This window comes from Ostrea edulis, chromosome 9 (assembly GCF_947568905.1).
Source record: "Ostrea edulis chromosome 9, xbOstEdul1.1, whole genome shotgun sequence".
Classification (NCBI taxonomy): domain Eukaryota; kingdom Metazoa; phylum Mollusca; class Bivalvia; order Ostreida; family Ostreidae; genus Ostrea; species Ostrea edulis.
Window position 1 is genome coordinate 17539226 of NC_079172.1, and position 14287 is coordinate 17553512.

At 34.5% G+C, this 14287-nt stretch overlaps 1 protein-coding gene across 1 annotated transcript; it reads left to right on the forward strand.

The window, feature by feature from the left end:
* Window positions 1-5334: 5334 nt before the first annotated feature.
* LOC125659014 (cytochrome c oxidase assembly protein COX15 homolog) lies at window positions 5335-13903 on the forward strand. Its single transcript, XM_056148736.1, has 10 exons — window positions 5335-5525; window positions 6677-6748; window positions 6856-7007; window positions 7175-7297; window positions 8542-8734; window positions 9311-9478; window positions 10580-10661; window positions 10945-11099; window positions 11598-11711; window positions 13412-13903. The coding sequence occupies exons 1-10, from the start codon at window positions 5448-5450 to the stop codon at window positions 13541-13543; spliced, it is 1269 nt and encodes a 422-aa protein (XP_056004711.1). The 5' UTR covers window positions 5335-5447; the 3' UTR covers window positions 13544-13903.
* The last annotated feature ends 384 nt before the right edge of the window (window positions 13904-14287 follow it).

Here is a 14287-nt window from a genome sequence, read left to right on the forward strand (position 1 = left end):
GTTGCAAGTTTTTATCTTTATTTATTGGATCAGGTGGTTTGAGTAATGATGTCAGCTTCATTGTTACACAACAAATAGTTGTTTAAGTATAGCAGAACCAATATAGAATCTTGGATGGTTGATTGATTGATTGAATATCGTTTAACGTCCCTCTCGAGAATATTTCACTCATATGGAGACATCACCACTACCAGCAAGGGCTGCAAAATTTAGGCCTGTGCTTGGTTTTTGCGGTCTCATCCGAAGGACCGCCCCATTTAGTCGCCTTTTACGACAAGCAAGGAGTACTGAGGACCTGTTCTAACCTGGATCCCCACAGGACTAATCTTGGATGGAATGTAGATGTTCTTTACAGAGTTCTAGAAGTTAAAAAAAAAACAAGATATGTTTGTAAAACATATCCCCCTCTCCTCTAAATTGACATTTTCACCTTGAAATCAATAGAGGTAATCTAATAGATTGATTTTATTTTGTTTAACATCCCCCTTGAGAAATTTTCACTCATATGGAAACATATACGAAGTTTGACAACTGTCAGTTGTAAAAGATTCTTTAAGTTATTGGTCATACAACAGTTGATCATTTTGCTTATGTAGTTGATGACCTTTTTTAACACTCCTAAAACAAAAGTAATGTTTTATATAAGGATGTTTTGGCATACTTGTATAATATAAATATGGCTCACCACTGTTAACTTCCCTTTTGTTTTCATATTGTCATTTTTCTCTCCCACAAAATACATGTATACTATCTTTTCCCAACATGTACATATGAAATGTGTGTAGATATTTATATGATTGATTGATTGTATATTGTTAAATGTCCCTCTCGAGAATATTTCACTCATATGGAGATGTCACCATTGCCGGTGAAGGGCTGCAAAATTTAGGCCTATGCTTGGCGCTTGCGGCCTTTGAGCATGGAAAGGATCTTTATCGTGCCACACCTGCTGTGACACGGGACCGGTTTTTACAGTCTCATCCGAAGGACCACCCCATTCAGTTGCCTCTTACGATAACCAAGGGGCACTGAGGACCTATTGTAACCCGGATCCTTACGGGAAGATATTTATTCTAACCCGGATCCTTACGGGAAGATATTTATATGAAAAGGATTGATGACCAGCACGGTTGGCACGTAAAGGGTTGCAGCTAGTTATCATTCGAATGTTGCTGTATGCAAGCTATAAATCCACCACCTTTTAACCTGAAAAATTGGAAGGGTCATGTAGTAATCAGTGGGATAGCATACTTGACATTCAGATGCTAAACAATATGATCATTGAAAGTTGAAAATTGCATTTCATGTACAGATAGAATATCAAGTGTTTTAAACAATTGGCCAGACGCATCGTGTAGAATATAGAAGATAAAGCTGATTTGTAACAAGCCTTGCTGGATAGGGTAGATGTGAGTCCTTTCAGTTGAATGCTACTGTTGATGCATCTCCATTGAATTGTCACTCATTCTGCAGTACAAATCTGTTCGGTCTATCCCAGAACCGTGATAGTGTCTTACGGTTTCTGTTAGTGCCTGATAACAGCAACAAGTGATTGGGGGGGGGGGGGGGGGGGGGGTGAAGTTTGGAAAATATCTGATAAACAAACATAGTGCCTCAACTTGTAGAAATTGCATTCGAAAAGTCCGAGATTTGGACAGTATCGGTGTCTGGAAGGCAAAAGTTTTGTAAGTTCCTGGATTGGTAACGGAGATTTTATAGCCCTTTATAAAGTCACAGAAAAATAATCAATGTTTGAAATGTGCTCACAGAAATACGCTTTCTTTGATGTTGAAGGAAATTGAGAATAAACCTCGCTTATTAATTTAACACACCCTAAAAAAAAAGAATGAGAATGTTCTACAAGTCGTGACACTTTCCATTTCCCCTTGTATTCGTGCCCAATTTCTGAGTGGATTGACAAACTCTCTGAAATGACGGTACATCTAAGTACCGGGTTCGAATGTTTGTATTAAGATATCGATTGTGTGTGATTGGGACGACTCCGATGAAAGTTTAGAGTTCAGTTGGGCAGTTTTGAGATGAAATGTTTTCTTGGTGTAACACCAAACTTTCGCAAAAGCAACTTGAGTTTTCGCTTTATTGCAACATTTTTGAAGTGTTGTATAAGTTTTCGCTTTGTATCGCAACATTTTCTATTTGTAACATAAGTTTTCGTTTAATACATAAATTCGCAACACTTTCTATTTGTAACTTAAGTTTTCGCATTTTCTAATTTGTAAGGTACATAAGTTTTCGCCTTATAAGCAACATTTGTAACAGAAGTTTTCGCATCATAATACAGAAGTCCGCAACACTTTCCATTGGTAACACAAGTTCTCGCATTATAACGCAATATTTTCTATTTATATAAATCGAAAACTTATGTATGTTACATAAGTTTTCGATTTATAAGCAACAATTTCTATATTTTGTAACACACACAAGTTTTCGCCTTGTGAGCAACATTTGTAACAGAAGTTTTCGCATCATAATACAGAAGTTCGCAACACTTTCCATTGGTAACACAAGTTCTCGCATTATAACGCAATATTTCCTATTTATATTAATCGAAAGCTTATGTATGTTACATAAGTTTTCGATTTATAAGCAACAATTTCAATATTTTGTAACACACATAAGTTTTCGCTTTATAAGCAACATTTTCTGTTTGTTACATACATGTTTCTTGGTTTATGGAACACCAAATCAACATAAACTGAAATTTTATTTATTATTATTAAATTATTGAATATATCATTAATTACTTGAAGATATCAATTTAATTTAGAGCTCGGCATTTACGATACTTTTGTATAAGAAATTAATATACGTAATTTTAAAGAGAGCAATAATTCAATTTAATTAAGAGATCAGTTAATCAATGGTGGATATGTTGAAATGAAGATATCTCTAATTATATAATTGCTCTATCTAAAAGAATTATTGCGAGCATCAATTGAATTAGTGATATCAATAATTCATATTGAAGAGAACATTCAATTATCGCGCGCATTGAATGAAATGATATGCACTACAATTCAATTGAAGAGAGCAATAATTCAATTATTATTTGAATTGATTTGCGTATTGCACTAATTTGATTAATGCTATATTCAATTGAATTGTAGCGCGCATCAATTATCAATTAATTTCAAGAGAGCAGCAATTCAATTATAGCGATCATCAATTAATGCACAATAATTCAGAATTGGATCATATCGGTATTATTTGAAGTGATCTATACATGTAATTGAATTGTTGCGCGCATTAATTAAATGAATTAATGATATCTTCAAATGATTTAAGATATTTTTAATTATTGGAGTTTATGTTAGTTTGGCGCTCCATTCTTGTTGGTCGAAATGACACCGCGTACACTTTTCTAATCGCGGGAGGGGTAAACTTTTGCACACCTCTCCATTTAGCATTAAGTAGGTACTCTACATCGTCATAATGGCTGACTTCCTTTTAAAACATGGATGAAAATATGGGTATCGGCAATATTTTTCTAATCATTTAAAAAATTCTCGAACACCTGAGTAGGTTAGCATGTCGACTGCTAAACTGTAGGTCGCGTGTTCGAATCCAGCAGGGGTTTTAATTTTTTTTTTCACAGACTGCTTTCAACTAAAACTGCATTTCTTGACTAAATAAAGTAAATTTGAAAGTTTTCAATTTCAAAATTTTGTTGTACATATCGTCCACTTTTCATCCATATCGAATTTCTCTGGTGTAGCATTCCTCCTTAAATTATAATCCGGGGCAAGGACATTTCTGAAAGTTACGTGCGGAGTTGTCAACCTATTGTTCTACCCCCCCCCCCCCCCCTTAATTTCCACGAATAACCAAAGGAACAGATTGGATTACTGATATTTTTATATAAAATGTCTGCGTAACGGGCCCTCTTTTGAGAAAGTGGGTTTATACAATATGATTCACTACAACAGTATAAGGATCACCCAATACCAATGGAAGTCAACGCCCCAACAGGTTTGTGGATTTTAAAGAAACAGCTTGCATTCTATATTTCCAGTAACGTAAAAATAATATATATTGCTTCAACTTGGTGATAGTAAAGTACAAACATAAGATTTTAATTTGATGGAAATATGTTAGATAGGGAGATGACCAGTTAAATATATTTTATTCAAGTACTACGATAAAACTTGAGCGCAACTTTGTTGTCCAAAAGGGGGTATATAGATTAAGGCAATACTTGTTACAAATTGAGGCATTATACCGGTAGAAGGCCAATCTCTAAAGCGTGAAACGATTACATGAAACAAAAGAGGGATGAGATAGACCGGGAATTCACACGTTTCAGAGAAATTATTGCCACCAAAAAATTTTTATCCAAAACAAGGGGGGGGGGGGTAATAATATCCATACTTCAGGTGTCTGTGCCTTATATGTCTGAGACTAAACAAGTCAAAAACAAGAAAAGCGAAAAGGGGCTTACTTTTAGTTGTGTGGGGTTTTTTTTAAACCAAAATTGGGTTGTGTTAAGATGGTGTATAGAGTCTTCCACTCCTGTTTCATATTTGTATTTTTTACTGAATATACATATATACACTAGATTAACAATTTAACTTTATGACGAACAGGAATTACGGGATGATTTCAGCTTCTCCATCGTCAACTTTCCATATTCATGTAGCAATATTCCATTATCACCTGCATTGATATATATCTCAACTGATGCAATACACAAAAGCAAGTTCTGCGTATGATTAATTGCGTTTCCCCTTCCCAGAAGGGGAACATATTGTTTAGTGGGAATTCTTCCGATTCTCATACAAAGTTTGTCCGGGTCATAACTTTTTTGTCTTTTGACATAGTCCTTTGATATTTGGTATGTTGGTACATGTGTAAGTTTAATGTACTATATCATATGTTCACAACACTGTTCCTTGGTTGGAACGCATATATATATACATAATAATTTATAGGTGACTGAACATTATGTGCTGCAACTCGTAATTTTCCATTTAAAAGATGATCCCTAAAGATTGTTTTAAAAATCTATGAAATTAAGTATGCTAAAATGATTCTTCCTAATTTATACACTGAGTCAGGCTTCTGACAAATATATTGATATTACAGGGGTCAATTTTGCAATTTATCAAGTGGTTCTTTTTATAGGATTTATTAGATTGATCGCTGTTCTTTATTTTACTTTCCCATTCTTATAATTTTTCTTGTCACTGTAAAATTCATTATTTGAAAGAAATATATTTGTATCAACTACGTAGGCATGGAAAACGGGGAAAAGCTGTCTACTTGTAAGACTTTAACTTTTATATTTTTATCGTGATCACGAAAACGCTTTAGAATATGAATCTGTTAGGAATAAATTTCACGTTCTATTTTCACTTTGACGGAAACAAAATTTACGCAACATGATCTTATGAAAAAGGGACATTTGTGATATATGCATTTTATGAAGGATGTCATCTCTATTTCACATGAGGCAATTATATTCTTCTTGCTACCCCAGAAAATTTTTGAGTAGCAGACAGTTGAAAGTGAGTAATTAAACGAATAATGTATTGTTTATTTGCACCCACACATTAGAAGACGGAGGTCATACATGTATATGCTCCTATGGTCAGACTTACGGGGATGCGTCCGTTAGTTTTTTTTCTTCTTCCTCACAACTTAGATATTTTTATTGAATACATACCCCCCCCCCCCCCCAAATAACCAAGAATGGACTGTACTAAGGAATATCCCTAAATTTAATACATTATATAATATTTACATAGCACCAATAATGCAATGCCCTCCGGTGGTTATGGTGCTTCACTAAAAATAAAAGTTAAGATACCCAATGTAGGAAGGTAAATTCAGGGATTTGTTAAACATTTGATTTCAACATGTTCAAAGGCCAGGACTAGACTCTTCATTTTTGGGAAAACAGCAATATTTTGTTGATATCAGGGAAAACATTTTTTTTAATTTTTAAAAAGCAAAACGAATTTATTTTTATCTACTTATTTGTGAAAGAAAACTTCAATTTTCTGTTTTTGGTGGTAAAGAAAAATGGAGATGTTCCAGTAATTCCATGACTCAGGTGTAGTCTGAGACTCTGACTAAATTTATCAAAGGAGATCAGCATTAGTCTCCAGTGTAAGTGGTGACTGAATCATCAGTAACATTTTTGATGTTTTCGTTTTTTTTATATTCTCTGAAGTCCAAGAAAAACCCTTGGAATTTTGGTTTAAAAAACCTGTCACTGTCGCGACCATGTTCAATTCGGACCCATTCTCTTGTTGATTTTCCACCTGTTCACTTATCATGGTGGTCACAGATCAAGGGTTCCCTACTTGAAGATCTATCTTCAGTTTGGAAATTATACAAGTACTATCTTCTAATCAAACTTTAAGATGATAGTATTTTGAATTACTTGTGCAACATTATTTTGGTCACATCAAGAGATTTATGATTTACCAATCCCGAACCTAAATATGTGCAATATATGATCCATACCTGATGATAAACACTTGTGCTTACTTCTTCTGGATGTCAAGTGCCTACTAATGAAATTATGTAGTATGTACATTTGAGAGAAGTGTGAAAACTCTATAATTACCTAAAGTTTTCTTTATATGCATTGATGTTTTCTTCATACGTTGATAATGAAATCTATCTTTGAAATATATCTGGTATTTTGCAGCATTTTACATCACCAAGATGTCAGTTTTCAACATGGAACAAACAGATATCCAGGTTTTTAAAGAAAAATAAGGTAGTCGAACATTCTCAAACAATTGTTGTTATGATGTTGGTTTATTGACCCTTTCTCGTACACGTTCTGTGTTACTGTATTACATGTGTGGCTACCTGTTGTTTTAGGGATTGTCTTTAAAGACATTTCAGTCCATCAGAGGGACCACGACACAGGTTGCTACAGCACCATTTAGTCGTCAGCAGAAAATAATCGGGGGATGGTTGTTCGGATGTGCTGGCATGTGTGTTGGTGCTGTAATACTAGGGGGAGTCACAAGGTGAGGACAAATAATCCACAATTAGAATTTTGATTTCTTTGAATTTTGAATAACAGTGAAACATAGTAACATTGAAAACACTTAAAATGTATAATTAGGTGTTAGATTTCTATTCCATGGCTTAGGTAGAAAACATGCTCTTTTTATATGTTGTTCATTTTGTTAAGGTTAACAGAGTCGGGTCTGTCTATGGTGGATTGGCAGTTGATAAAAGACATGAAGCCACCACGAAGTCAACAAGAATGGGAGGAGGAGTTCGAGAGATATAAACAGTTCCCTGAATATCAGTAGTATGTATTTACCTGAATATCTGTAGTATGTATTTACCTGAATATCAGTAGTATGTATTTACCTGAATATCAGTAGTATGTATTTACCTGAATATCAATAGTATGTTTTCACCTGAATATCAATAGTATGTATTTACCTGAATATCTGTCGTATGTATTTACCTGAATATCAATAGTATGTATTTACCTGAATATCTGTAGTATATATTTACCTGAATATCTGTCGTATGTATTTACCTGAATATCAATAGTATGTATTTACCTGAATATCTGTAGTATATATTTACCTGAATATAGATAGTATGTATTTACCTGAATATCAGTAGTATGTATTTACCTGAATATCTGTAGTATTTATCTACCTGAATATCTGTAGTATATATTTACCTGAATATCTGTAGTATATATTTACCTGAATATCAATAGTATGTTTTCACCTGAATATCAATAGTATATATTTACCTGAATATCTGTAGTATATATTTACCTGAATATCAGTAGTATGTATTCACCTGAATATCAGTAGTATGTATTTACCTGAATATCAGTAGTATGTATTCCCCTGAATATCAGTAGTATGTATTTACCTGAATATGTGTAGTATTTATTTACCTGAATATCAGTAGTATGTATTCACCTGAATATCAGTAGTATGTATTTACCTGAATATCTGTAGTATGTATTTACCTGAATATCAGTAGTATGTATTTACCTGAATATATGTAGTATGTATTTACCTGAATATCTGTAGAATGTATTCACCTGAATATCAGTAGTATGTATTTACTTGAATATGTGTAGTTTATATTTACCTGAATATCTATAGTATGTATTTACCTGAATATCAGTAGTATGTATTTACCTGAATATCTGTAGAATGTATTTACCTGAATATCAGTAGTATGTATTTACCTGAATATGTGTAGTTTATATTTACCTGAATATGTGTAGTTTGTATTTACCTGAATATCAGTATTATGTATTTACCTGAATATGTGTAGTTTATATTTACCTGAATATCAGTAGTATGTATTTACATGAATATCTGTAGTATGTATTTACCTGAATATCTGTAGTATATATTTACCTGAATATCTGTAGTATATATTTACCTATTATGCTACACTACCCAGGACAGGCTTCAATTACTAGCAAAATTTTAAAGCTTTCATGTCTTCTTTGTTTAGAAGAGATGTATGAAAGTGCAGCAAGTATTAAGAGATTTTTTTGATTTGTATTTACAGCATCATTAAGGAACGTGATTTCAGCTTGTCAGATTTTAAGTTTATCTACTACATGGAGTACGCACACAGGATGTGGGGACGAATGGTGGGAGTGGCATTCTTAGTTCCTGCTGCATACTTTCTCAGCAAGGGTTGGATCAACACCGGGCTCAAACGCCGACTGGTGTTGAATACAGCTCTGCTTGGCTTCCAAGTAAATATTATAGCTAAGCTCAGAGTGAATTTGTCAACTTTAAATTGATTACCAAATTACAGTGTGAATATGGTCTGGGACTGGGTTTGAAATATAGAAATGAAAATGGATCAGATGGAGAATTTAAATAGATAACTAGTGATTTGTTATTGGTTGTGAAGGTTAAATACGATCAATAAATTCGGAAGAAAAAGATATGTCCACCTTAAGGTAGAATAAAACATCATTGTGGCTGACTTCCATTTTGAAATATGAATGAATATCAGCAATATTTGTATATTCCTTTTAAATCTAATTACCTAGCTGGGCAGCTCAGTCTGTTAACATATCGACTGCTGATCTGTAGATTGCCTAGCTGGGTTAGCTCATTAGGTTAACATGTCAACTACCGATCTGTAGGTCTTAAGTTTGAGTCTAGCAGGGTTTTTTAAAAAAAATTAATATTGCTTTTTATCAAAATGCATTTTTTAAAATCTAGATAGATTGTATACATCCTCTACTTCACATCCATTATCAAATTTCTCAGGTGTGTCATTCCGTTTAACAAACTTATTTGCACCACGTCTCTCTCTGTAGGGTTTTCTAGGATGGTACATGGTAAAAAGTGGACTGAAAGAGCAGACCCTTCCCACTGATGTCCCGAGGGTCAGTCAGTACCGCCTGGCCGCACACTTAGGGTCAGCTTTCATCCTGTACACCTTGTTCCTGTGGCAAGGATTGACTCAATTTATACCTATCAACAATGTAAGCATTTCTATTGGTTTCTTAAGTACCACTGTAAATACAAAAATTGACTCAATTTATACCTAGCAATAATGTAAGCATTTCTATTGGCTTCTTAAGTACGACTGTAAATACAAAAATTGACTCAATTTATACCTAGCAATAATGTAAGCATTTCTATTGGCTTCTTAAGTACGACTGTAAATACAAAAATTGACTCAATTTATACCTAGCAATAATGTAAGCATTTCTATTGGCTTCTTAAGTACGACTGTAAATACAAAAATTGACTCAATTTATACCTAGCAATAATGTAAGCATTTCTATTGGCTTCTTAAGTACGACTGTAAATACAAAAATTGACTCAATTTATACCTAGCAATAATGTAAGCATTTCTATTGGCTTCTTAAGTACGACTGTAAATACAAAAATTGACTCAATTTATACCTATCAATTATCATCAATGGGTCAGTATCAATGGGTCAGTAAGATTATCATCAATGGGTCAGTAAGACTTAGATTATCATCGATGGGTCAGTATGGCTAGATTATCATTAATGGGTCAGTAAGGCTAGATTATTATCAATGGGTCAGTAAGGCTAGATTATCATCAATGGGTCAGTAAGGCTAGATTATCATCAATGGGTCAGTAAGATTATCATCAATGGATCAGTAAGGCTAGATTATCATCAATGGGTCAGTATGGCTAGATTATCATCAATGGGTCAGTAAGATTATCATCAATGGGTCAGTAAGGCTAGATTATCATCAGTGAATTGTGTGTACTAATCATGATATGCTGTTCATGTTTCATTTTCTAAAGAAAATTTCATACTAACTCTTCAAAAATATAGGAAGTTAAGGTCAGAAAACTTAATGAAAACATTCAACTACATAATTAGCAAAGAGATGTATTTGTGTGTGGGAGGGGGAGGGGATAATTTGTGTTGTATGTGAATTCAGCAATATGAATGTCGGAATGAGAGATTTGTATACACGATCACACCTTAAATGATACCAGAGTAAAACTGCAATGTTATTATTGACTTGTAATCTCTTTTATGCATACAGGAATATGTTAAAAGTTTTACAGCTAACAATAATGATTATATTTTATTTAGTTACCAAATACATCACAAATGAGAAGGCTTAGAATAATGGCCCATAGCATCAAAGGACTCATCTTTGTCACGGCTATATCAGGTTAGAAGTGTGGTATAATCTTTATCACGGCTATATATATTTTAAAAGTTGGGTTGGTTTTCTGTCCGAGACCAGATTGTTTTCCAAAACAAAGTAATTTACAGAGTATGAAAAATCATAATTCCTGTGTTTCAATCTTTTTAATGAAATGTTATACATGTACGAGGATATACAAATGGAATGAACTCTCTGAACACCCATTACCATTATGTCAAATGGTGTTGATATACTAGGATAATATATTTATAATTTTATATAACTATAGTTTTCAAAAATATTACAGGCGCCTTTGTGGCTGGCCTGGATGCGGGGCTTACCTACAATTCCTGGCCCAAGATGGCAGACAGATGGATTCCCAGTGATCTTCTGGCAATATCTCCTACATGGAAAAATTTCTTTGAAAACCCTACAACAGTACAATTTGACCACAGGCACCTGGTAAGCACAAGAAGTATTTCTCTATTATGTATTTTTGAAAAATTATATTTTGGAACGTTAATGTTTATTTTCTGATTTAATATATTTAAAACAGTGCGCAGTGTTAATAAATATTGCATACATATTTGGGAGGTAAACTACCAGTAGAGGTTATAAAATCATCTAGTTTGCCAGTACATGTACAACCTATCATTAGGTCAAATGCTGTATGACTTGTTTCATGCTGATTGTTAGGCCGTTCTTGTCACACTGATTTTGACTGCGGATAACTCCATCTACCTAATTAAGATATATGGCTCACGGCGGGTGTGACTGGTCGACAGGGGATGCTTACTCCTCCTAGGCACCTGATCCCACCTCTGGTATATCCAGGGGTCCGTGTTTGCCCAACTCTCTATTTTGTATTGCTTATACGAGTTATGAGATTGATCACTGTTCGTTATCTTTGCCTTTCATTGATTTGGTGTTATGAAAATGAAACGTTTTATTTTTGGTCAGGCGGAGAGCTCGGTGTTGCTGATTGCCATTTTCTGGTACATGAGTAGGAGTGCTCCACTGCCCCCACGAATGAGAATGGCTGTAAATGCCCTCCTAGGAATGGGCTTAATACAGGTATGTATACATGAATTCATTCTTTTCTGTATCAACAGTTGTGTGAACAAACAATCCACTTCCAGTGGCATCAGTCAAGTGCATGTTTTAATCATTTTTTGCAACATATTAGAAAATTCACAAAACTAATCGATAACAATGCTACCATTTAAAATATAGATATTTTTACACAAGCAGCCCACATGGCATTCATTTTTATCCCCTCAAGAGAGAAGATCGGAAGCATATTGTCTTAAACTTAAACCCTACTCATAACTTTTGAATTGTGAGGATAGAGGTCTCATTCCTTATGACAAAACTTTTCTGTTGGTACCAAGTATCTTGGTTTGACCTATTTTAATGAAATTTAACCAAGGCATTATCTCCTGAACTATTTAAGGTATGTCATTTTATATTTTTTATATTTATAAATTCCTTATGACTAGACCTTTCATTTTTTTATCATGATCATTGCCTTGTAACCATGGATTTGGACCAATTTCAAAACTTTGACCAAGTTAATCGAGGCAATATAGGGCTTTTGTATTTTGAATATAGATTGTTTCTGGCAAGATATTTCGTTTCTTTCTTTGTTTTGGCAACATCTTGTTTCACAAACACATCTTGTTCATCAGTTTGTCTCATCTTATCTTGTGTGGTCCTCTGTGGTGGTCTAGAGGTTAGAGCGTTCACCTCGCATGCGGAAAGCCGGGGTTCAAATCCCAACCTCGACAGACCTAAGTCGTTAAAACAGGTAGTGACAGTTCCATCGCCAAACGCTCGGCATCAGGTGTGAATGGCACAGGTCCTTGGAGATGACCTTAAAAACGGATGTTCCGTGTCGCAGTAGGTGTGGCATGCTAAAGAACCCTCACTGCTCAATGGCCGTAAGCGCCGAGTAAAGGTCTAAATTTGAAGCCCTTCACCGGTCTTGGTGACGTCTCCATATAAGTGAAAAAATTCTCATGAGAGACGTTAAGCAAGATACAATCAATCTTATCTTGTTTGGAAGTTATGTGTCCACTTCGATGTATTTTTTCCTGGCTTTTCAACTTGCTTTGTAACCTGTGGGCCTGATTCTCTTAAAAGTTCAGATTTAATCTTCTCCTTCATCTATCCATTCATGGGGAGCCTCCGTGGCCAAGTGGTTAGAGCATCGCGCTCAAAATCACACGGCCTCTCATCTCTGGTCGGCGCGAGTTCGAATCCTGCTCGCGCCGGTAAGTTAGAAAGTTTCCCAGTTTACTTTCGGAAGGTCAGTGGTCTTTTCCCAGGTACATTGTATCTGGGTTCTCTCTTCCACCAATAAAAACTGGGCACCACCAGATAACTGAAAAATTGTTGAGTGTGGCGGAAAACAGCAATCAATCAATCTATCCATTCACCAGTCAATCTATCACAACACTTACCATGGTCCATAAGTTTTAATCTATTTTTCATAATTGGTGTATACTCTTTGTGCTGATACCTACATATACCAAAGTAAAATACCGAAATCAATTGAATTGATGCCACACATACAGAAATAGACACAGGGAACCATGGTTTTTTTTATGTTATTGTTTGGTCAATTGTAATTTACTTCAGCATCTTATAAAATGTTTAATTTAATACAGTTCAACATTTTATGTGGTAAATTTACAGAAACTAAGGTCAAAAATTTATCCATAATGTTTATTATTCCTAAAATGGTTTTACTGATTAGGATCTTTGTATTTCAGGCATCCCTGGGAATTTCTACTCTCCTGACATACGTCCCCACCCCCCTAGCTGCCACTCATCAGTCAGGCTCACTGGTTTTACTCAGTATTGCGGTCTGGCTGACTCATGAGTTCCGTCGCCTGCCAAAATGAGAGATTCCATCCTCCAAAAAAGTCGTACAAGATGAAAATAAGTTTATGTGAAAGAAAATTGCTGAAAAACTTGACTTCTCTTTGAAGATATGATCTTGTTGTAATTGCTTATATTTACCACTGTTTTGTGTTAAGCAGTCTCGTCTTAAAGTTCTGATCTTTTGAAAACGTGCTGTATGTTTACCAGAAAAACGGACAGATAAAGATTGTGTATCATTTTCCTGAAAGAACAACATCTGCTTATTTCTAAGTGTAATGAGAGTGTGATAACGCTGTGATATCTCCAATGACCTTGATCCATATAAGATATATATGTGGCTTTGTATTTGTTGTTTGTGAAACAAATAAATGTGCATCATGTTTACTTAGTTAAAATCAAAAGGAATTTATATAACAAGCCCATTTTAATTCTTGTTTACTACTACATTTACATACTGTATTTAAGCAGAATTTTTAGGGAGGATTTAATTTTGGCATTATTAGCGAGAGTGATGAGGTCACTAAATTTGGATATCACTAACAATTTATTCCATATCGGAGGTAATAGTTATCTTTCCTGTAAATATAAAATCGCTAAAATTAATTCTTGCTAAATATATATACCCATTTTTGTAGGAAAATCACAAAAATTTGTGTCTCGCTTAAATTTCCACTTATACGGTTTTACTGCTCTTGGAAAGTAATTAAATCTCTCGTGTGTAATAGGAAGGGACAAAATGCAGCAGATTAGGCCGGTCTCTCTGA

Bases quoted from the DNA above. Each gene is read 5' to 3' on its own strand.
- LOC125659014 (XM_056148736.1), top strand. From the start codon at position 5,448: ATGTCATCTCTATTTCACATGAGGCAATTATATTCTTCTTGCTACCCC. The intron at 6,749-6,855 runs GTAGTCGAACAT...CTGTTGTTTTAG, and splicing joins GGTTTTTAAAGAAAAATAAG to GGATTGTCTTTAAAGACATT. The intron at 10,662-10,944 runs GTTAGAAGTGTG...AAAATATTACAG, and splicing joins CTTTGTCACGGCTATATCAG to GCGCCTTTGTGGCTGGCCTG.